The sequence below is a fragment of the Coregonus clupeaformis genome, unplaced genomic scaffold, assembly GCF_020615455.1.
Source record: "Coregonus clupeaformis isolate EN_2021a unplaced genomic scaffold, ASM2061545v1 scaf0097, whole genome shotgun sequence".
Taxonomy (NCBI): domain Eukaryota; kingdom Metazoa; phylum Chordata; class Actinopteri; order Salmoniformes; family Salmonidae; genus Coregonus; species Coregonus clupeaformis.
In genome coordinates, this window is record NW_025533552.1 from 353862 (window position 1) to 378328 (window position 24467).

The window sequence follows — 24467 nt, forward strand, 5'->3', positions numbered from 1 at the left end:
TGAAACCAAAATCCATAAACTTCTACAGATTAGCTCTCAGTCTATTACAAGGGAAATTACATGTATCCGGTTTGGCATCACCCCCAGCAGCTTAAGATAAACAAGTTAACAAATGCACTTTGCGTGTGGCTGAGGAAGCTGACTGAAGAAGGGACGAGAGTGCTGTAAAGGTGCTGGTTAATTACCGCGCATCAGGGGGAGGGGAACCGGTGTGATAAAGAGGACTGGGGGGGGCTTCTTTCCAGTAAAGGGGGGCATCGCTGACTGCACTGTGGGCTCTTCCTGTTAATCCCAGATCGAACCATATAAACAGGTATAACGCGGAGAGGACGTTCAATCAATCCACAACGCAAACCTGGGATTAGGATAATACACTCTACTCCATCAAAAATGAAGGCAGATATCATGTGGATTTACAAACTTCTCTTGTGTGTTGTGCTCGCTGTGAATTCAGGTAAGTCTTACTAGGCAATGTAACCTAACGGTAGGCTATGTATAGCCTATAGCCATTCGTGCGTCATTGATATTCGGTTTAGTGGCAGTGTGTATAGGCTATATCATTTTCATTGGCATGAAAGGGAACGAGTTCTCTAAATATATCACACAGATGTGAAGACTTGTACCGGTGCAAGTGAAATGGATTGAAGTTCAGCACTTCCATAGACCATACTTTTAGTTTTGGGCATAAATATTGCCTATATCATGTAGACTAAAATTCATATTTGTATTGGTAGCCTAAACATAAAACATGATACAATTAGTTGTTGATACATTGATACGCTGCAACATCTGTCATAATTAACAGTGGTGAGCAATGGTCTGGATTATTTAGAGGTATTTTGATACTGGTTTATATTGTAATTGGAATGTGGCGAGGTGGCCATGTCTTTAGTTTGTCCCTATGTGTGCATTAGCTGGCTGGTGCGACAGGGAATGCGCCTTGCGCTTTGGCATGTAGGCTAATGTAACAAGACGATGATGCTTAGTAGAGAGGATAATTTGTGCAACACAGATTTTTTTTCTAAACTTAACTGATATAATCAGTTTCAAAGATTTTCTTTAAAAAATAGGCCTATATTGAATTTAACAGATATTCTCGGTTTCAAAGATTTTCTTTAGAAAAGAGGCCCAGATTGATCGTTGCCTATATGTGACATTAAGTCCATGTCTAAATATCAGTGTTAGGCTATATTAATGAAATGGGCCAAATGGTTCAATTGACTCGTAAGAAAATGTGCATGTCAGTGAGAAATTACTTTATGTTTTCACTGTCATACATACCTATGTAGGCCTAATGAATGCGTTATGCGCGGCCATCTGCGTAAAGGTACCTATAGGACACATTAAAGAGCTAGAACCTCTGCGCTGCAGTCATGTTTTTGAATGCATCTGCTGGCGATATAACTGCTTTGTCATTAACATTTTTTATAGGTCATGGTCATTTCTGTAATAGGCTCTTTACTGTCACTGGAAGGATAAATGCATAGCTACTGAAATAATGTCGTTCAGCTATCCACGCAACTGATATGTTGGTCTAATCAAGGTTAGACTGTAAACACATAAGTAGACCTATAACTAACTGCTCAGGGCAAATGACCAATTAAATTCAGTTTCATTCCTGAGCTCAGTCAAGGTAAGTGTCATTGGTCTGGTTAAGCCCAGTGGATGCTGTGAGCATGGCCGAATAGTCAGATTGGAATCCCGCGTGTGCGCGCAGAGGTGAGCTGCACTATAGACACATTTGGACGCGGAGCCGAGTTCCATATATCTCCATCGCAAGTTTTCACTTAAACAGATTTAATGCTTATGCAAATTCCAGACCGAGACGCACCTTTAACCGGTTCCTTTGCTGTTTAAAGAGGGGATGCGTTTTATTGGATACAGGTCCTCTCCACGTTGGAAAAAGGAACGGTACCCCTCTTCCCACGTTGAAATGTTTAACGTTAATGCCAAGCTAGCGGACTAAAACCTAGTCCGCTAATACCAAGCCGATGTTTGTCTTATGCCATCACTCCAAAAAAAAAGCCCTCTGACTATATTTAAATTTTTCAACGTTGGTCAACATAAAAAACAAATCTGCCTAAATCTAATATTGCGTCGTTGAGATAACGGAATGTCTCTGTCTTAGAGGAATGTTATATGTTATAATAACAGCGTGATGAGTGCCAGATGTAATTCTAATGTAGCCCAAACATTGTGTCCTCCCCGAAACCATTTCGACTACGGGGAGTCCCACAGACAACACATGGAGCTGCAGAGTACAGACACAAATACTTGTCTCTGATATGGGTACATTAACATATTTATTAAATGCAAAACTCATAAGCTCTTTTCAATTTAAAATGTTTCACTCTGGCCACCAATTATAAAGGAAATACTGCACCACTAAAGCATATGGTCTTTACATACATTATTTATGGATTTTAAATTATGAGAACTCTGAGAGACCATGTGATAACAAGCTTAATATCTTCAGTCCTATAAACCCCTTCACACCAAAAGTATGTCTAGTTGTAACTTCTCACATGTTCAAATGAGGTCCCTGTAGCGTTCTTATATGTAACTTAATATCAGCTAGGAGACATTAACAACCCTTCAAAGTATAAGCTGTTGGGTGGGGGTGGGGGGGTGGGGGGGGTTCTACTAAGCTAACATATGGAATTGTTTTAAGAGTGTCATACCATGGATCATTTGGCTATTTGATTTAGAATTTTAGGACCAAAAAAATATATTCAAAATATTGAATTTGGCCTTTACTACTATAGCTCATAGAAAAGCATTGAATAACATATTCATAAATGGCAAAACAGACAGTCCAAAAAGAAGTGTTTGTCCTATATATAGGAGATATAAGATAGCTCAGGGTGCGGACGCCTGGAGTACGTGCGTGCGTGTGCGTGCGCGTGTGCCTGCGTGGGTGTGTGTGAGAGCAACTGAAGAGACATTGAGAAGGTCAATGATCCCAAAGATGGAGTCATATACATTTGAGGGATGATGGTTCATTGGTTCTTGACTATAAACTGCTGACTTCACTGTTTTAATGTTTAATGATGGGGCAGTTCTGGGCTTCATACAAGTTGATTGAGGGAAGGGGGGTTAGTGCTGTGTGTTGTGGGGTGGGTGGAAGTGTGTGTGTCTGTGAGTAAGTGGAAGTGTGTGTGTGTGTGTGTGTGAGAGAGAGAGAGAGATTGATAGCCCAGATTCTGTGTGTGCATGTCTGTCTACTCTCTTTCATGGTCTGTCCTGTCTCAGAGTGCAGGAAGCAGTCGTTACAGATGTACCATCTCTGTCCTGTCTCAGAGTGCAGGAAGCAGTCGTTACAGATGTACCATCTCTGTCCTGTCTCAGAGTGCAGGAAGCAGTCGTTACAGAAGTACCATCTCTGTCCTGTCTCAGAGTGCAGGAAGCAGTCGTTACAGAAGTACCATCTCTGTCCTGTCTCAGAGTGCAGGAAGCAGTCGTTACAGAAGTACCATCTCTGTCCTGTCTCAGAGTGCAGGAAGCAGTCGTTACAGAAGTACCATCTCAGTCCTGTCTCAGAGTGCAGGAAGCAGTCGTTACAGAAGTACCATCTCAGTCCTGTCTCAGAGTGCAGGAAGCAGTCGTTACAGAAGTACCATCTCTGTCCTGTCTCAGAGTGCAGGAAGCAGTCGTTACAGAAGTACCATCTCTGTCCTGTCTCAGAGTGCAGGAAGCAGTCATTACAGATGTACCATCTCTGTCCTGTCTCAGAGTGCAGGAAGCAGTCGTTACAGAAGTACCTTCTCTGTCATGTCTCAGAATGCAGGAAGCAGTCATTACAGAAGTACCAGAAGAGAGAGGACACCAGGCTGCTGTGTCCAGACTGCCCCCAGCCCTCCATGATCAAGAACAGCCGCTCACTGGAGCACTGTGCTCGCAAGTGCAGCAAGAACAAGAAAAACTTCACCTGCAGGTGCATCTCACACAAGCAGAGAAGATGGTCATAGAGACAGATGCATGCAAAATGCACAACTGTTTCACTCTCTCTCTCTCTCTCTCTCTCTCTCTCTCTCTCTCTCTCTCTCTCTCTCTCTCTCTCTCTCTCTCTCTCACTGTTTCTCCATCTTTCTCTCTCTCCAGTGACCTACATGTTCCCTGTTTCCCCCTCCTCCCTTCATACAGCCTTCATATTCCTTATCACCCAGTGCTCATCTCTCAACTACTTCCCGTCTGTTCGTACAGGGCATTCTACTTTGACCATCAAAACAGGAAATGCCACTTGCTTCCCTATGACCGCTTCATGGACGGTGCTCACAGGGAACACAGGGTGAAGTTTGACCTTTACGAGAAGAAAGGTAAATATAACTCTTGACTTTAGCTCAAACATGACATTTTAGCCTTACACTCTCGCTTTTCCCCCTCCAAAGCATCATAAAATGTTGTCTTGGAAAAAACGGTGGATAACCGTTAATGTTGATTTAGAGACATGACATTATACACTCTATATTTTCCCCGAAACGTCCTAGAATGTCAGTGGAAAGTTTATAGAAGTTTATAGCAAAGCAGATTGGTTGTTTGTTTAGAGCGATGGTTCTGGTGGTATGATGGATCCTCCGAGCTTGACTCTCTAAGGTTTAAGAGCTCTCGATGTCTGTTGACACAACAACTGCATTCCCGCTCTAGTTCTGTAACTCCAGTGGCCAGAGATGTGCACACAAACATGCAGTGAACCAACCAGAGCATAAACAACATGGCCGCTGTTTACAGTTTGGACCCAAGGGATTGTTTAAGCTGTGTAGTCTCTCACTTGAGAATTGACGAAACGCCCCAAAGTGACATTTAATTAACTTTAGGGAGCTACAGTGCATTCGGAAAGTATTCAGACCCCTTGACTTTTTCCACATTTTGATTATAAGTATTCAGACCCTTTACTTAGTACTTTGGCAGCGATTACAGCCTCTAGTCTTCTTTTGTATGACGGTACAAGCTTGGCACACCTGTATTTGGGGAGTTTCTCCCATTCCTCTCTGCAGATCCTCTCAAGCTCTGTCAGGTTGGATGGGGAGCGTCGTTGCACAGCTATTTTTAGGTCTGCCAGAGATGTTTGATCAGGTTCAAGTCCGGGCTCTGGCTGGGCCACTCAAGGACATTCAGAGACTTGTCCCGAAGCCACTCCTGAGTTGTCTTGGCTGTGTGCTTAGGGTCGTTGTGTCCTGTTGGAAGGTGAACCTTCGCCCCAGTCTGAGGTCCTGAGTACTCTGGAGCAGGTTTTTATCAAGGATCTCTCTGTACTTTGCTCCATTAATCTTTCCCTCAATCCTGACTAGTCACCCAGTCCCTGCTGCTGAAAAAAACATCCCCACAGCATGATACTGCCACCACCATGCTTCACCGTAGGGATGGTGCCAAGTTTCCTCCAGACGTGACACTTGGCATGCAGGGCAAAGAGTTCAATCTTGATTTCATCAGACCAGAGAATCTTGTTTCTCATGGTCTGAGAGTCCTTTAGGTGCCTTTCGGCAAACTCCAAGCAGGCTTTCATGTGCCTTTTACTGAGGAGTGGCTTCCATCTGGCCACTCTACCATAAAGGCCTGATTAGTGGAGTGCTGCAGAGATGGTTGTCCTTCTGGAAGGTTCTCCCATCTCCATAGAGGAACTCTGGAGCTCTGTCAGAGTGACCATCGGGTTCTTGGTCACCTCCCTGACCAAGGCCCTTCTCCCCCGATTGCTCAGTTTGGAAGAGTCTTGGTGGTTCCAAACTTCTTCAATTTAAGAATAATGGAGGCCTCTGTGTTCTTGGGGACCTTCAATGCTGCAGAAATGTTTTGGTACCCTTCCCCAGATATGTCCTATATATATAATCCTGTCTCAGAGCTCTTCAGACAATTCCTTCGACCTCTGACATGCACTGTCAACTGTGGGACCTTATATAGACACGTATGTGCCTTTACAAATCATGTCCAATCAATTGAATTGACCACAAGTGGACTCCAGTCAAGTTGTAGAAACATCTCAAGAATGATCAATGGAAACAGGATGCACCTGAGCTCAATTTCGAGTCTCATAACAAAGGGTCTGAATACCTATGTAAATAAGGTATTTCTGTTTTTGATGTTTAATAAATGTGCAAACATTTCTAAAAAACCTGTTTCCGCTTTGTCATTATGGGGTATTGTGTGTAGATTGATGAGGAAAACAAATCATTTAATCAATTTTAGAATAAGGCTGTAACGTAACAAAATGTGGAAAAAGTCAAGGGGTCTGAATACTTTCCGAATGCACTGTATATCTTCCACGTGAATAATGACAGTGTTTTGCTAACTCTGACATTAATGTTTGTGTCTCTCTCTTTCTCTCTCGTCTTGGCGTTTGTAGATTATGTGAGGGAGTGTATCATCGGGTCCGGGGTGAACTACAAAGGAAGGAGGGCGGTAACCAAGGCCAAGATTCCCTGTCAGTCATGGACTGAATCCTTCCCTCACGAACACACGTAATTTTCTTTATTTTACTTCATTTTTTAATGTTATCTTTCTGTGGGGTATGCAGATTTTTCAGTCTGTGGTATTTCTACAGCTTTGTTACAGTATGTTGGGCATTATAGGCTTACATGAGATTAGTGGGTGATATACTCTGATGCTGAGTTGAGCTACTTCTGTACAATGTAGCTAAAACTCTTTGAGACCGAATGTGTCCTCCTCTTCTCACGTCAGTGAATGCAAGAGCCAAACACTTATACATAACTTAAACACTATAGCGCTATGACACACACACACACACACACACACACACACACACACACACACACACACACACACACACACACACACACACACACACACACACACACACACACACACACACACATATACACAGCCACACCTAACACACACACATATACACACACACATCCTACCCCCCTGGTCTAGTATTACAATGACTAAATTGTCAGAGAGGGCTGGCAGAAAGGAAAGAGGCAAGGTCATCAGGTACAGTAGGTACAGCAGGAAAAGCTCTCAGGTTAAGCTAAGCGAGTCCAGTGAATATCTAAAGATGGTTTGGAGCCAGGTTCTTGTTAGCACTGCTCGTTAGCCACAAGACATTTTAACAGCAATGAGTGGGGACGGAGAGGAAGGAGAGAGAGAGAGGGGAGAGATGAGGAAGATTAAATTAAAGAACACTGGAGAGAGAACAAGGGAGAGAGTGAAAGAAAGAGAAAGCAAGGCAGGGAAAGAGGGGGAGATAGAGAAACAGAAGGAGAGAGATGGATAGAGAGAGAAAAGGAAATAAACATAAGGAAGGAGAGAGAGAGGGAGAGAGAGAGAGCGAGTGTAGAGATGGATAGACTGAGGTCATGTTCTATGTGCTCTCCAGCTGAGCTCACTAAGCCACAGACATGAGAAAAATACGAGTCTCCGACCCAGATGAAAATACAGGGCCCACTCTCACCTCCCCCAGGACACCTTGACTCTCCCCCCTCCCCCCCTCCTCTCCTCCCCCTTGATCAGCCGGCAGATTATTCATACACACTGTCTGACTGACTGAATGAATCACAGATGCAGAGACAAATATGCACACAGACCCCCACACAAATGGACAGACGTACAGACACCTCTCTCTGTCTCTCTGTCTCTCTGTCTCTCTCTCTCTCTCTCTCTCTCTCTCTCTCTCTGACACACACACACACACTATTGCATTCCCCCTTTTTCCACTGTAGACCTCTAAATATTCCTGCGTTTGATATACAGCCTAGTTCAGCCACCTTTTCTGACGAGTAACAGAATGCATCGTAGCACCCTCCAGTTCCCCTCTCCTTAAGGGGTGAGAGTCGCAGTGAGCTAGCGTGAGACTATCCCGGTGTGTGAGGATTACACATAATGAAGCATGCATCATTTGCGTTTCGTGTAACTATTATTTTAATGCTGTAATTTTTCAGGTGGTTTCCTTCCAGGAATAGGACTTACATCTGCTGTCTGATGTTAGGACTTGGATTATAATGCCACTAGAAGAGTATTTTGAAGTTGGTATAGTAGCTTGTGTGGTAAAGGTTGTATAGTCAGTTGTAGTGAAGTGTATTTTGGGGTTGCTCTTGTGCAGGGGTACTCAACTCTGACCCTACGAGGTCCGAAGCCTGCTGGTTTCTCTTCTACCTGATCATTAATTGCTCACACCTGGTGTCCCAGGTCTAAATCAGTCCCTGGTGTCCCAGGTCTAAATCAGTCCCTGGTGTCCCAGGTCTAAATCAGTCCCTGGTGTCCCAGGTCTAAATCAGTCCCTGGTGTCCCAGGTCTAAATCACTCCCTGATTAGAGGGAAACAATGAAAAAAACGCAGTGGAACTGGCTTCGAGGTCCAGAGTTGAGTCTGAGGGCTCTAGTGTTTTTATCTGGTTCCATGTATTTTGAAGATGTTTGAGTATTTATCCCCAATGTAGGTTGCTGCAACGTCTAGGTCAATGTTGATAATTTGGTAGAATTCTTCATTGGTCCAAGTTACAATGATCTTCTGTGTAGATCTTCTCGGGTACTCCCGAGTGGCGCAGTGGTCTAAGGCGCTGCATCGCAGTGCTAGCTGTGCCACTAGAGATCCTGGTTTGAATCCAGGCTCTGTTGTAGCCGGCCGTGACCGGGAGTCCCATGGGGTGGCGCAAAATTGGCCCGGCGTCGTCCAGGGTAGGGGAGGGAATGGCCGGCAGGGATGTAGCTCAGTTGGTAGAGCATGGCGTTTGCAACGCCAGGGTTGTGGGTTTGATTCCCAGTATGAAAAATAAAAAAATAATGTATGCACTCACTAACTGTAAGTCGCTCTGGATAAGAGCGTCTGCTAAATGACTAAAATGTCAATGTAACATTTTGAACTAGTTTTATCATTTCCCCCTGGATCATAATACTGTCACTTCAGGATGCAGTTTTCCATTTTCTAAATCTAAAGACAAGCTGGTGTGTTTTTCCTCATCCAGAGAGAGAGATGGGGGGACACAGAGAGCGAGAGAGAGAGAGAGAGAGAGAGAGAGAGAGAGAGAGAGAGAGAGACAGACACAGAGAGAGAGAGAGAGAGAGACTGAGAGAGAGAGGTCCAGAGAGAGAGTGAGACATATGTGCATAGTGTCTGCCTGCAGCACCATAGGGACCCTTCCTTGGCAGGGAGATGAATAGCTGGCTAACATCTGTTAGCCCAACATCATTACTTTCTTTCCTCCTCTATTCTGTACATACAGACAGGCAGACAGACAGGCAGACAGTTAATCTACTTACTTGCTCCTCTCTCTCCTCATGGGGAGCTCTGGGTGCCTTTAAAAAGCCTTAAAGTGAAATCCTGTCTTTTTTAAAATTACATTCTGATAGACTTTTATGACATTAAAGGAACTTGTCGATATGTTAGTGAGTTGGACTCAACTCATGGCGTGTGTTCTTTGATTCCAGTGTGTGTTTGGCTGTTGGAAGGCAGGCAGTTAGTAAGGTCCAAAAGTCGAAGTTGGGCCCTGTCCAGATTCAGCTCCTAGCTCCTTGGTACGACATGTGGATGCAACTTAATGGTATAGGTGCAAGCAATATGGTCAGATCTACACTAGTGTCTAGGGGGCTTCTGGGCTTGTGGTTGTCTCTGGACTGGGCCTTGGACTATCACGGTGGATGGAAGGGTTTTGGTTCATAGCAGACTGGACTCCCACTATTTGGCTGAAGTCTCTCTCATGGTCTAAGTTAGATCTCTGCAATTCCTCTGGCAATGGGATGAGTGAAGTTGTGCATTAGTGGAGTTCTATGGAGGCCGGAGGGCACAGGGGGAAGTGCCGAGCCGGCTCTCCCCCAAGAAAGGGCCCTGCCGTTGGGGCTGAGCGCTGAGCTGAGCTGCTGATAGGAAGGTCCCTCTGGTTCTATTTCTTCTTATTTTATTATTTTCCATCTCTCTTTCCATATCTCCAGCACTGCTCTTTTTATTTGTCCATCATCTGTTTCACTCTCTTTCTCTCCCTCCATCATCCCTCTTTTGCTCTGATTCTCTCTCTCTCTCTCTCTCTCTCTCTCTCTCTCTCTCTCTCTCTCTCTCTCTCTCTCTCTCTCTCTCTCTCTCTCTCTCTCTCTCTCTCTCTCTCTCTCTCTCTCTCTCTCTCTCTCTCTCAGTGGGTGGGAAGGCAGGGGCTGTGGTATGGCTGAATACAGAGGTGTTGAAAAGCCAGCTTTTCATCATCCAGGCTTTTCAGAAGATTAATATTACAGTGTCCATTTATCTGGTGTGGCTCCATTGTTACAGGCTACATGATTCACATGGTGCTTTTACTCCCAAAAGGTGTGCGCATGCGTGCGTGCGTGTGTGTGTGTGAGTGTGTGTGCGTGTGTGCGTGTCCATGTGTGTGTCTCCCCTGACCCTTCCGCTGAACTAATGTACAAAGCAGAAGAAATAGATTATGTTTCAATTTGTGAAGTTGGCGAAAACAAGAAATGCTTCAGCTGCTGTTTCTGATTCGTAGTATAGTTGTGTGGTGAAATCCCTGTTGTGAGACGCTGTACATGTGTAGCAGTAACTGGCTGACTTACAGGTCAGACTGGAAGCATTTACTGGTGGATTGGCCTGAGGGCATGGAATGAATGGAATAGGGAATATGGGAATACAGTGAGACGTGAAGGGATGGTATACTAGAAGATAATGTTTTCCATTTTCCATACATTGTTATTACACTTTGTCTATATTGCCATGGTCCAAGATAATGTAGCGATGTAGCTAAGTTAGCATGTTGCGACTCTACCAAGTGTCTTTGTTTTTGGCTCAGTTTTTAGCGCGCTAGCCTTCAGAGCTAAGGGCCCCCAATTCACGTCAATATCTAAGAAAAACCTACAGAAATTCCATCTTAAACAAAAGGATGGTCTATGACTTTATGAGTCCTAAAACTGCAACTCCTATCATGCCTGTCACACACATTTGATCATTCCTACTTTATGCTTAGTAATGTTTTTCTCCACACTCTTTCCCTCAGCTTCCAGCCGGCGAGACTGAGCAAGAAGGACCTGAATGGGAACTTCTGCCGTAACCCCAAGAACGAGAGCAGTGGGCCCTGGTGTTTCACTACAGATCCAGAGGTCAGGCACCAGGAGTGTGGCCTGCCCCAGTGCTCCCAAGGTAACACCTCAACCAGCAGAGTCCAATTACACATTGGGGCCAGTTTCCCAGACACAGGTTAAGCCTAGTCCTGGATTTAAGAACACTTTCAATGGGGATTATTTTTAGTCTAGGACTAGGCTTAATCTGTTCTCGGAAAACCGGCCCTTGGGTTTGCCCAACATAGACATCTTTGAAACTTATGAGGTGGCCCACATTGATACGTCATTTACTGGAGTGAAGCTGATTTGTTGGCGAAAAGTAGCCACGTTTTTTAAAACTAAAGTCTGCTTCCTAATAGTGTACCACTACAGCCTGATAACAATCCTCTGTTATCCCAATAACAACCTACAAAAACATATCTTGTGCTCTTGTAGCCAAACAAAAATGTTGTTTTGACGCACCAGGGAATCCCATTTCACTACCGTGGCAAGAAATGTTTAGTATGCTAGTATCTTACTTCTCATTGAATAGGGTCCAAAGATTGAGAGATAAGCATGTTGCTAACATTATTAAAGTTATCAACTTTGCAATAAGATATAAGTCAAACTGTTGTTTAGTCATCTTTAATCGTGTTTCCCTGTTTAATATAGTGTTGAAGATATGCTCTATGTCATTGTGGGAAGGTTGTGCTAATGTTGTTTTTGCGTTTGCAGTGGAGTGTATGAGGTGTAACGGGGAGGACTACAAAGGACCGATGGATCATACAGAGACTGGGAAGGAGTGTCAGAGATGGGATTCAGCCAAGCCCCACAGACACCCCTACCAACCTAAAAAGTCAGTAAGGAAACCCATAGCCTTATGTGTTTAGTTAATTTATAGCACTGTAAGTTATGGCTAACGTCACTTACTTTGAAGGGAATTATTGCTTTTTATTACTTCAAAGTAAATTGTTTGTGATTTTTGGATTAGCCCACTGCTGTTAGTTAGTCAACCTTATTGTATGCAGTGAATGTGGTGTAGGTCTGTGGATGAAAGCCTGTGCTAAGTGACTACAATGTTAAAAGGAAATGAGTGATTCTCCCCCATTGACGTGCATACTCAGACCAACCGCACTGCACTCCCTCATCATGATCTACACACACACACACACACACACACACACTCACAGACAACACACACACACACACACACACACACACACACACACACACACACACACCCTACACAAACACTCCCTATCCTAATACACAGGAGATGAAGAGACATTTCACCACTAATTTAGGTCCAAGTTTTAATCCCCATGTAGCATAACTCTCTCTCTCCCTCCCTCCTTCCTTCCTTCCTTCCTTCCTTCCTTCCTTCCTTCCTTCCTTCCTTCCTTCCTTCCTTCCTTCCTTCCTTCCTTCCTTCCTTCCTTCCTTCCTTCCTTCCTTCCTTCCTTCCTTCCTTCCTTCCTTCCTTCCTTCCTTCCTTCCTTCCTTCCTTCCTTCCTTCCTCTCTCTCTCTCTCTCTCTCTCTCTCTCTCTCTCTCTCTCTCTCTCTCTCTCTCTCTCTCTCTCTCTCTCTCTCTCTCTCTCTCTCTCTCTCTCTCTCTCTCTCTCTCTCTCTCTCTCTCTCTCTCTCTCTCTCTCTCTCTCTCTCTCCCCTCACTTTCTCATCTTTGTTCCTGTCTTTCTTCACAGGTACCCTGATAAAGGGCTGAATGACAACTACTGCCGGAACCCGGACAACCGTCTGCATCCATGGTGTTACACCATGGACCCACACACACCCTGGGAGTACTGCAACATCAGTGTGTGTGGTGAGTGTGCTTTCCTACTGTGTTCTTCTCTATCCCAAACAGGGAACACTGTCTGATGATACTGGTATGACATACCAACGCTGAGAACGTTACATCATCAGCCTGGTTTTGTGGTCTCAGTGTAGTGTACCATTGTGCTGTGTTGTGTTGTGTTCTGTTGGGTTGGGTTGTGTTGTGTTCTGTTGAGTTGTGTTGGGTTGTGTTGGGTTGTGCTCTGTTCTGTGGTGTTGTCTTGTGTTCTGTTGGGTTGTGTTGTGTTCTGTGGTGTTGTCTTGTGTTCTGTTGGGTTGTGTTGGGTTGTGTTGGGTTGGGTTCTGTTGGGTTGTGTTGTGTTCTTTTGGGTTGTGTTCTGTTGGGTTGCGTTGTGTTCTGTGGTGTTGTCTTGTGTTCTGTTGTGTTGGGTTGTGTTCTGTTGGGTTGTGTTGTGTTGTGTTGGGTTGGGTTCTGTTGGGTTGTGTTGGGTTGTGTGGTGTGGTGTTCTGTTGTGTTGTGTTGGGTTATGTTTTGTTGGGTTGTGTCGAGGTCGAGGTGGAGCATGAAGCACTGACATAGTAAAGAAGAATAGCGGATGGTTCCCCTTTGTCCTGCACACACACACACACACACACACACACACCTCGTCCGGATCCTCATTAATGCGACGTCACAGCTCCCTCTATGAGAGAGGGGCACCCTGTCCCTCCCAATACTTTACCATTCTCTCAAACACATTCCCCATTCCCTTTGAATAAACTATATATGCCCATACTACTTCACTAAACAAACCATCATCTCCCCATTAGTCCTTCATAGCAGTGGAATAGAAATCTAATAGGAGACTCCCACCGAATTCAACAGAACTCTTCAATATTTCTATGTATTTATCTGTATGGGGATTCTACTGTGATCAGAGGGGAAGAGAAGGGACAATACTGAGTCTGTAGCGGGGCTTTCTAACTTTATTTAACCAGGAATGAGCCTTGAGGTTAGAAACCTATTTTGCGAGGGCAATCACTGTGATTGATGTGGTGGTTTTAGGGAGGGCTGGGCAGTGGCTTTGGGAGTACCCAAGTGTTTTTTGGTAGAGGGGCCACAATGGTGGTTTGGGGGGATAACGAGATAAGTATAGGAGCCCTCCAAAGGAGACAGGGAGAGGCTTTGTTTGGGATATTTAGTGTTTCATGTGGTTCTAAGCTGAAAGCTATTTACCTCAGAGTGAAGACAAGTAGGCTGTGTTTGTTGACTGCGGGGGAGGGAGAATTTGACGGTTTAATTTAGACCACTGAAAGACAACAAAGCACTATGAAACTATTTATTATGGGTCAAATCCTAACTTCCACATCAATGCATGACTAAGGATGAGTTTACACAAGCAACCCAATTCTGATATTTTTCCACTAATTGGTAATTTCACCAATCAGATCAGCTCCATTTGCCAATATGGCAAATGGAGCTGATCTGATTGAAGAGGATAGAAACCACTTTTAGACAGTTTAATATTCTTCATCCAAAGGGATGTTGACCTTGAGCCAACGGCCCCGCCCGGCTGAGGACCATGATTTACAACCAGGGAGTAGAAAATAATTTGTCCAGATGGATTCTGCACTGCCTAACCTGTAGATAAACCAGGTGACCCGACGTTAGATGCCGGCATGCATTACATCAAGCAAAAAGAACATCCTCCTTCTTTTCTTTCTCCCTCTCCAAACATTCCCTTCCTCCTCTTTTGGTCTGTCCGCGGCTCGTTTATCAAACGGTATAGAAACACAAATCCCACAAATCCGGAGGGGTTGCAGAAATTCCGACAAATCCGTCCCTGTACACTGTAACATGAAAAAGAGATGTTTGGGATAGTTTTTTTGGAGGCCGGAGGGCCAGGAAGCCTTGTTAAGCGGGCTGAATGCAGGGTTGTTTGGCTTGGCGGTGAGCACCACATCAGGCCTTCGTTATAGTAACCCACCCTTACGGTCACACATGTAAGAGGCCAAGCTACCCAAGCTATATGGATCTAGCTAGGCTCAACCCACACATGCATGTTCCTCCTGCCAAAAACTGATATGGGACACTGTACACCATGAATGAGGCCAGGACAGTATAGGATAGAGGGGATTCGCAGATGCTAGATAGTAGATATTCCCCTTTTGTAGCCTTTTGTAGATCTTTGAGCACTATGTTTGAAAAGGACTTAAGTATTTTAGTACTTAACTAAATAAAGATACTAGATACACAAACTAAACTCATCTAAACTCCCCCAAAAATCTGTCGGATATCAGATACTCAAATTTTTATACCCACTTTTTCCTGACCCTCAGATATAGGATACCCAATACCCTATAACCTACCCTGGCTGTCCAGTCTGTTTGTGCAATTAGCCTACTACTCTCTGTGTTCGTTCATTAAATGGCATGATAAAAATAGAAGAGTTGGCTAAAGCCCATTCCCACTAGTCTCAAACTGTAAGTCTGAGGTCTGTTGTAGTGTTCGTTTCGCTATGTCTCGTGGTTTTGGATAAATAGAGAGATTATTGACCATACAGTACTACAGATATAGGATGTTAATTTGATCACTCTTATGTTGCTGAGAATTTTCCTGCACTTCAGAAAATGCAGAGGTTCGTGATTTACATAAATTCACTGAAAATACGCACACACGGTATATTAACAGTATTGCACTTTTCATGTAGTTTACTTTTATCCAGCTAATAGCCTAACCACCGATCAAGCGACATTATGGACTAAACAGGACTTTTGCTTCAACAATGCTGGTCAAATTAAGATCATATATCTGTACTGACTGTTTAGGATAATTTGTCTCTAGGGTAAACATGACCCATTCTCTGAGATGCATCTTTCTTTTCCCCTCTCCCTCTCCCTCTCCCCCTTTTCTTTTTCCCTCCCTCCCTCCCTCCCTCCCTCCCTCCTTCCTTCCTTCCTTCCTTCCTTCCTTCCTTCCTTCCTTCCTTCCTTCCTTCCTTCCTTCCTTCCTTCCTTCCTTCCTTCCTTCCTTCCTTCCTTCCTTCCTTCCTTCCTTCCTTCCTTCCTTCCTTCCTTCCTTCCTTCCTTCCTTCCTTCCTTCCTTCCTTCCTTCCTTCCTTCCTTCCTTCCTTCCTTCCTTCCTTCCTTCCTTCCTTCCTTCCTTCTCTCTCTCTCTCTCTCTCTCTCTCTCTCTCTCTCTCTCTCTCTCTCTCTCTCTCTCTCTCTCTCTCTCTCTCTCTCTCTCTCTCTCTCTCTCTCTCTCTCTCTCTCTCTCTCTCTCTCTCCCTCCTACCTTCTCTGTCTCGTTTCACCCCTCTCATCCCCTTTACATTATTCTTTCTCTCTATCCATCTCCCCTCATCTTATCTATTGCTCATCTCTCATCCTAAATCCTCTGTTTCTCTCTCTTACTCTCTGTCTCTCTCTCTTGTCCCTGTACCCACCCCCATCTCTCTGTTTTTATCCCTCTCTCTCTCACCTTCCCTCTTCTCCTCCCACTCTCCGTCTCAGAACCAGGTAATGACTCTGATGTGGACGCTACATCGTCGTGTTTCAGGGAGCAGGGACAGAGTTACCGCGGTAATGTGAGCGTCACGCCGTCGGGCGTCACATGTCAACGCTGGGACTCCCAGTTCCCCCATAACCACTCCTACAGCCCGCAGAACTACAAGTGCAAGTGAGTGATGATGTCATTCAATACCCACATGGGTTTTCTTTTGTTTCTGTCACTGGTACGAGAAATATAGGGAATAAACACATACAGTCATATTATTGCGTATGTCCACTTGGGAAGCAGCTATTTAACCAGTGTGTACATATCTCTCTCTTGCTACCATCACAGAGATCTGAGAGAGAACTACTGTCGGAACCCAGATGGTGCAGAGATCCCATGGTGCTTCACTACAGATCCTAACCAGAGACTAGCCTTCTGCACCAATATACCCCGGTGTGAGACAGAGAGCATCGACACAGAAGGTGAGACACAGTTTCCTTTTCCAGTTGACATGCTCTTCTAACCTGGCACCCAACGACTTTTATGTAAGGACTATTGTGTTGATTCTACTGAGACATAACACCGCACAGCACACTGGCCCCATACACTACATGAGAATCACAATCACCTTTATTCGCCTAGTACATTTGCCCGGAATTAGATTTTGTGTTATGGTACTCCCACAGTAAACAGAGTAAATAGACAGAATAATGTACATGAAGAATAATATGAATTTACAAAAATCCACATGCAGTATGTTCCCTTTAAACAGCAAAAAAATTATAATTTTGCATGGTACAGATGTTTAAACAATATACTGTATGCTATATGAATGACTACATATGTGGTGTAATCGGGTGTATTGCTGTTACATACTGTATTTGCAATTGACCTCAAAACTCCAGTGGCAATATATTGTGAATGCACTGTGATCGCTGGTGTGGGTTTGGGTTTGGGTTTGGGTGCAAATTCCTTTTCATCAAATTACAAAAAGAAACAAAAAATCGTCAGCCAGCAATTCAACCTTCGCTGGAATTCTCTCTCTCTCATATGTTTCTATGCTTTGCATTTCAAAATACCACACATTTCTGGAGGAGAGAGAGTGTTTTGGTCACTACAGGTACCTCTCTGGTTCTACTTAACAACAGCCGAAATGGGGGAGAAATCTTCCTTGCTTTCTTATTGCATTTGGGAACCACCAATTATAGAGTGGCCCAACATGTTAAATTGATCCAAACCACAAATCGAGCCCAGTTTCAATGTGCCTATTTTACGACAGCATCAATATCAGAATGTTTTCTCTCAGTGGACCTACAGTCGTGGTCAAAAGTTTTGAGAATGACACAAGTATTGGTCTTCACAAAGTTTGCTACTTCAGTGTTTTTAGATATTTTTTGTCAGATGTTACTATGGTATACTGAAGTATAATTACAAGCATTCCATTTGTGTCATTCTCAAAACTTTTGACCATGACTGTACACACCAAAAAAAAGTATTGATTCAATGTACAATTTTAAGGCAACCAGCTGCAATAGGATTGTGAGTTTTGCTCAACAACTAACTATCCTATTGCAGCTGGTTGCCTTAAAATTTATGTTGAATCAACATCTTTTGTTCTACATTGTGGGTATAGCTGTGTGCGTGCATGCATGTCTGTGAGAGAGAGCGAGAGAGACTGAAGATGGTAATATCAATAAGCCATATTTAGGGTCGGTTTTAGACTATTCTGGATTTTTTATTTTCTCCTTCTCTCTATCTCTCTCTGTCCCAGATTGTTATGAGGACAATGGAGGGAATTACACAGGCAATTTATCCAAGACCAGATCAGGAATTCCCTGCGCACTGTGGGAAAATCATAGCAACAGGTACAGTAAACCTCATACGTCACACACACTTACCAGCCACACAAAACTGGAACTCACCCCTCAATCCATAATCACATGAGAAAAAGTAAAACTATGGGTTCAAGCAATTTATGGGAAAGTTTCTTTAACATTTAAAAAAAATGTTCTGGCTTTTTCGATTAACTGTTTATTGATGAGGTATTTCCCGTCGCTTAGTGAAAATCCCCTTGTAAATGAACAAAGCTAAGCCGTGAAAACAAACAACGAGAGGAAATCAGGGGCCCCACCCGGGTCAGTCCTAGGCCTGCTATTATTTGTCTAGCTGACAGAGAGGAAGCCTTACAGTACTTCCAGAACAAGCCACCCTGGAGGGGCGCCTAGTCTCTCCACGTCCGTGTGCCCCCATGCAAAAGTACCGTAGCTAACGTTGGACCTGGCTGCTAGAATTACTTAATTTAAAGGAATTTTAAAAGCCAAAATGGCAGCGACAGATGGACATGTGCCAGAGCTGACCCGTGACCCCAGGAAGTGCTTTCTCGGCCCAGCAGATCAAAGCCAATCAGCTTCCCTCATGTGGCCCGCAGCCAGCGAGTCTGCCCCTCGCACAAGGTCAAGGGGTCAGCACAGAAAAACGGCGGAAAGGTTGTGGCTTGTTTAACATTGGCAGGGGAAGTTAAATTATCTTCACACTGGCTGACAAATCGGTTGCCCCCTCTCCTCACATTTTGTTTTTCTGAGGGTACCAGTCAATCCTGACCCAAGCCCTCCAACAAATTGGATCATATCTAAAGATATTCCAATTATTTTGAATGTATGAAACTGATGGATTGGAATTGCAGTTTCAACAAGACTACTGAAGGCATCTGTTTAGGCTCGGTTTAGTCTATGTGCAGTGAAGTATACGACCAGATCTTGAGTCCACGTTTACAGTGTTCGAACTGTATCTTTGAGTTGAGTCTGTAGCGTCTGAACCGTGGTGAATACTGGGAGTGCATACTTTCAAATTCCCCAGAGCACTCTTCACAAAACTCTGCTTTGCTTCCTTGTAAGGCCTCTGCATAGCTGGAACTCTGGGGATTCACTGCCCCTATAGTAACAGCTGAGTCAAAGTTTCCAACCTGAACAAAGTTAGGGTGTCAGACTTTTCTGTGTGTATGTATGTGTGTGTGCGCGTTGGCCTCTTTACTGTATGTGTGTGTGTATGTGTGTGTGTGTGTGTGTGTGTGTGTGTGCGCCTTTGTACAGTATATGTGTATCTACAGTATGTGTCTTTGTGTGTATGTGCTTATGCATGTGTCCTCATATATGTTGTGTTTTCCAGTGGAGAATCCAGTGTGGGTCTGGAGAGGAACTTGTGCAGGAATCCAGACAAGGATAAGCACGGCCCCTGGTGTCACACTACAGACCCCTCCATCCCATGGGATTACTGCAAGCTCAAACGCTGTAAGAATACAAAAAAAACTGTCTTCATCCAATCTTTGTCTCATCCCCTATACACCCTACATCTACCCTACATCTACCCTACATCTACCCTAAATCTACCCTACATCTACCCTACATCTACCCTACATCTACCCTACATCTACCCTACATCTACCCTACATCTACCCTACATATACCCTACATCTACCCTAAATCTACCCTACATCTACCCTACATCTACCCTACATCTACCCTACATCTACCCTACATCTCAAGTAATCGATAACGGAAATGGTTGAGTCAGCCATAATCGTGTGGTGAGTAATCTCGTATGAGACCTGAAGACTTGTGTTAGCTCCCTGAGCTAGTGCCTAGGCTTTAGCTCAGACAGTTAACATAGTCTTGTCGTGCACAGAAGACCTGAGTTCCGACCCAGTAGGTCTCATCAGCGGCCCAATCATCAGATGATGCCTCATCTTCAATTACATTTAGCTTTACTGAATGTCATTGTATAAAAGTACAGTGAAATTATTGAGTCTAGCAACACTCATAGCTCTCATAGTGTTGTTCAATCAATCTTATGGGACATCAACAACACAGCAATGAGCTTAGTTCCATGAGTAATACAGTTATCGCTTTGTTTGTGATGTTTCCGTTGACATGATTATTGCACATTTGTAATACTACAATGAATTATGTAGTTTAACGACATATCCAACATCAGCGTTTGCTGAAATTTGCTGCAAAGCTTCACTCACTCACATCACTTGTTACAGTTATGTTATGACTTAGTGCAGTGGCTTCGCTTAGCTAACTGGCACAGAATGTGACACGCTCAAACTCCAAACAGATGTCGAATCTCATCCAGACTGATTTTATTATTTGCATTCAGTTATTCAGAGTTTAGTGATTTGTTTTTGTTGTACCCTGTATCATCCTAGGCGGACTGTAATAGGTTCACATTGATGGGGAGCTCTTTCTAGTGTCCTTGCGGTTATATCTTTTGAAGTTTTTGGGAGCTCGGCAGGAGGAAATGTATTTGCTGTAGGTTCAATTCAATATGGCCGCCCAACTGAAATGCAGATAGATGCAGAGATAAGTTGAGCTAGGACGAAATGGTAGGAATAGTTTTGTAGAGGGGAGTTGAGGTTGAGGTTGCATGCTTTGTATGTTAATGTTGAGTGGGTTCATGTGAAATATCATGTCTTTGTGAGGTACGTGTGTTGAATTGTTGAATTGTTTTGCTTCAGGTGATAAGTCTCCGAACATCTCTGCCCACCCAAGAAGTGAGTGTCGTATTAATTTTGCATTTTCTTGCATACTATTCACCTTACTATTTATTTATCTTTCTCTCTCTCTCACTCTCTCTTTCTTTCTCTCTTTCGCTCTCACTCCCTCTTTCTCTCTATCTCCCTCCCCTTTCCTCTCTCTCTGTCTTTCTCCCTCTGTTCCTAACTTTCTCTTATAGCTGTACAGTTTATTTATTACCTGAGTTCATGCTTGGCTGGATAACTGATCACTCCCGCTGCCATTCAATATAATTAAACCTGGACCAAGCATACTCTCTTCATTAGTAATGATAGCAAGTTAAACTATTTCCCCAGAGTCTAACACAGATGAGTTGTCTTTTTTCTTACCCCAAGGCATCTCTCTCGTGTCCAAGCCATCCTGCTTCATCCACAAGACCACCCGGATCGTTGGAGGAGCCCAGGTCCACAAGGCTAAAGATGGTAGCTGGGTTGTCAGCATCCAGAAAGGGTAAGTCTCTGCACAGGAACATCACTACTGAATGTGTGACTGACCTGGGTTTGAACCTAGGTCTCTTGTGCTGGACAGTGTTAGCCAACTGAGCTAAAAGGCATTTTCTATGGGAGCTAACATAAGTCTTAGGTTAGCCAGCTGAGCTGAAGTCTAGGCATTGAGGTCTCAGGCCAAGTGACTCATCACATAAGCATGATACTCCTACTTTGAGTCTTCTGTCAGTTGCAAGGCAAACAAGTGCTCCCACTATATCATTTTATGCTAAACACTTTTCAGCAAAGTGCCATTTTGTTATTGCTCTGAAGATGAAGTCCTTAAAGTGTATTCGTTTTGGCAGCCCTATGTTTGTGCTAGAACACAGCTGTACACTCTTAGAAAAAAGGGTTCCAAAAGGGTTCTTCAGCTGTCCCCATAGGAGCACCCTTTTTGGTTCCAGGTAGAACCCTTTTTGGTTCCAGGTACATCCCCTTTGGGTTCTACCTGGAACCAAAGGGTTATACCTGGAACCAAAAGGGTTCTACCTGGAACCAAAAAGATGGCACCTTTTTTTCTAAGAGTGTACTGAACTTTGTTGTATAAAAGTCTTAACATTACCATGTGTTTTATGTGGTGTATCTATGAAAAAAGTATGAAAAAGTATGAAAAACAAACAAAAAAATGGTTTTCTGATAGGCTGAGCTGAGGTCACGCAAACTCACATTCAAAGTCAAACGCGGCATCAGCAAAGAGACCTGCTCCAACTCTGTCATCAGCTAGACCAGGGTTTCCCAAACTCGGTCCTGGGGCCCCCCCTAGCACTACACAACTGATTCAAATAACCAACTCATCATGAAGCTGTGATTATTTGAACCAGCTGTGCAAAAACCAAAACGTGCCCCAGGATCGAGTTTGGGAAACCATGAGGTAGACAGCCAAGATCATGGATTGTAAAAAACGAAAATGGTGCCTGTAAACGTAGCAAGAACACATTCTACATTGTCACCTCACTCATTTGGTCAAACAGTTAAGTGCATTACATTATCCTCATGATTCCTGTAATGAAAGTGTCTGCCCTGTGCCTGTTTTGCTGTGATGAGCGAGCCACTCTCCTCTCCCCCATGCGCTGGAGAGAAAAATGTGTTCTGATCATATAACATTTAAAAATGCAATTGCAGAAAAAAAAACACAGCTTTAGAAGCTTTGTCCCTTTGTCCCTGTCGAAGAGAGGAGGGTCTCAGCTTTCTGGAGTTATCAATTTTATTTCTCAACTCTCTATTCAGCTTAATAGCAACAATTCTACAACCAAGATATGATATGGCTTTAAGATATGGAGCGGCATGCGTGAAATGCACACTGGCCATTCTGAGGGCATAGGCCTATAGGTCTCATAGGTAGTAGCCTACAATTGCAAAGTTTTATTAGGACACTAAATCTACTGTTGGATGAATACATAGCTACTAGCAATGGGTATTATATTTAGAGTTAGCAATCTAGTTAATGTCCTTTGAGTTTCCACTTCCTCAGATGTTGAACCCCAACTTAATTAGCATATTATATTAGTTAGTGCACATAAATACACTCTTAGTTCCAGGTAGAACCATTTTGGGTTCCATGTAGCACCCTCTGTGGAAAGGGTTCTACATGGAACCGAAAAAGGTTCTACCTGGAACCAAAAAGGGTTTTTCAAAGGGTTCTCCTATGGGGACAGCCAAATAACCCTTTTAGGTTCTAGAAAGCACCTTTTTTCTAAGTGTATGTAATTCATCTCTATTGAAACAATTTAATCAGGAAACTCTGGAGTCCTATTTCGACAGTAAAATATAGCAACTATAGTCTAATTGTCAACCCAAAATTCATGTCAGTCACTGGATTAGGTTACACATCAAAATATCATGAGTCATGCATTTCTGCTTGGCATATGTTAAATGAAACAACTTATTTTTTGAATACCGCAGTAGTCTATTTATTACACTTGTTAATAAAGCACTATAAATGACTTCATAAGATGATTACTGATCAAATCATGGGCTGACACAAGGGGAAAATGTTAGTCTTGTGCTCCTTAGTAATTAACACTTATGGTAGGTTTTGATTCAGGGGAACACATATGACAGGCACTAATTTCCAAAATAAAGTCGTTAGCTTTTCTTTTATAACTTATGAGGCTTAAGCAGACAGACAGACAGACAGACAGACAGAAAACAAGAAGAAGCACACACTGACAGCAGAGAAGATGCTGAGACAGATAGACAGCACAACAGGGAGGGTAACCAAATGGCTGGAGCAGAGGCACAGTTATAGTGGTGTGTTGTATCTCCAGACAGAGGAACAGTTATAGTGGTGAGCTGTATCTCCAGACAGAGGAACAGTTATAGTGGTGTGTTGTATCTCCAGACAGAGGAACAGTTATAGTGGTGAGCTGTATCTCCAGACAGAGGAACAGTTATAGTGGTGTGTTGTATCTCCAGACAGAGGAACAGTTATAGTGGTGAACTGTATCTCCAGACAGAGGAACAGTTATAGTGGTGTGTTGTATCTCCAGACAGAGGAACAGTTATAGTGGTGAGCTGTATCTCCAGACAGAGGAACAGTTATAGTGGTGTGTTGTATCTCCAGACAGAGGAACAGTTATAGTGGTGTGTTGTATCTCCAGACAGAGGAACAGTTATAGTGGTGAGTTATATCTCCAGACAGAGGAACAGTTATAGTGGTGAGTTGTATCTCCAGACAGAGGAACAGTTATAGTGGTGAGTTGTATCTCCAGACAGAGGAACAGTTATAGTGGTGAGCTGTATCTCCAGTGGTGTTTTTACATATGTGTCAGCACTACTGCCTGTGTCTAAGTAGGGTGTGTAGGGTCAGGGTGTAGGGTGTATGTGTGGGGATGTGGTGTGTGTGCAAGGCTGGGCTGAGTTGGTGGTGTGCGCAGTGATGTGGGCTGGTGTGGATAAAATGCCAGAGCTGAATTCTTGTCCCAGTCCGGCCCTGGACCAGTCGATCGCGATCAACCGTTTGGTGATCTCTGCTCTGTGTGTATGCCAACTTTTGTATTATTGAAGCAGGATAACGATCGATCTACTCCTTACAAGTTTCGTCCCACATGGCATCCTATTTGCACTACTTTTGACCAGAGCTCTTGGGCCCTGGTCAAAAGCAGTGCACTAAATACGGAATATGGTGTCATTTGAGACACATCCACACTCATTATGAAACAATGT

General features: G+C 43.7%; 1 protein-coding gene across 1 annotated transcript in view; it reads left to right on the plus strand.

Annotated features, from left to right (window-relative positions):
* The first annotated feature begins 259 nt into the window (after positions 1–259).
* Positions 260–24467, plus strand: part of LOC121549714 (hepatocyte growth factor-like) — a 30279-nt gene continuing 6071 nt past the window's right edge. Inside the window, exons 1-13 of the mRNA XM_041861560.2 lie at positions 260–454; positions 3781–3934; positions 4204–4316; positions 6338–6452; positions 10931–11073; positions 11709–11829; positions 12678–12796; positions 16261–16426; positions 16592–16725; positions 18015–18108; positions 19409–19530; positions 20760–20795; positions 21153–21267. Coding sequence (XP_041717494.1) covers positions 391–454; positions 3781–3934; positions 4204–4316; positions 6338–6452; positions 10931–11073; positions 11709–11829; positions 12678–12796; positions 16261–16426; positions 16592–16725; positions 18015–18108; positions 19409–19530; positions 20760–20795; positions 21153–21267 — 1496 coding nt within the window. The 5' untranslated portion in view covers positions 260–390. The remainder of the gene's footprint in view (positions 455–3780; positions 3935–4203; positions 4317–6337; positions 6453–10930; positions 11074–11708; positions 11830–12677; positions 12797–16260; positions 16427–16591; positions 16726–18014; positions 18109–19408; positions 19531–20759; positions 20796–21152; positions 21268–24467) is intronic.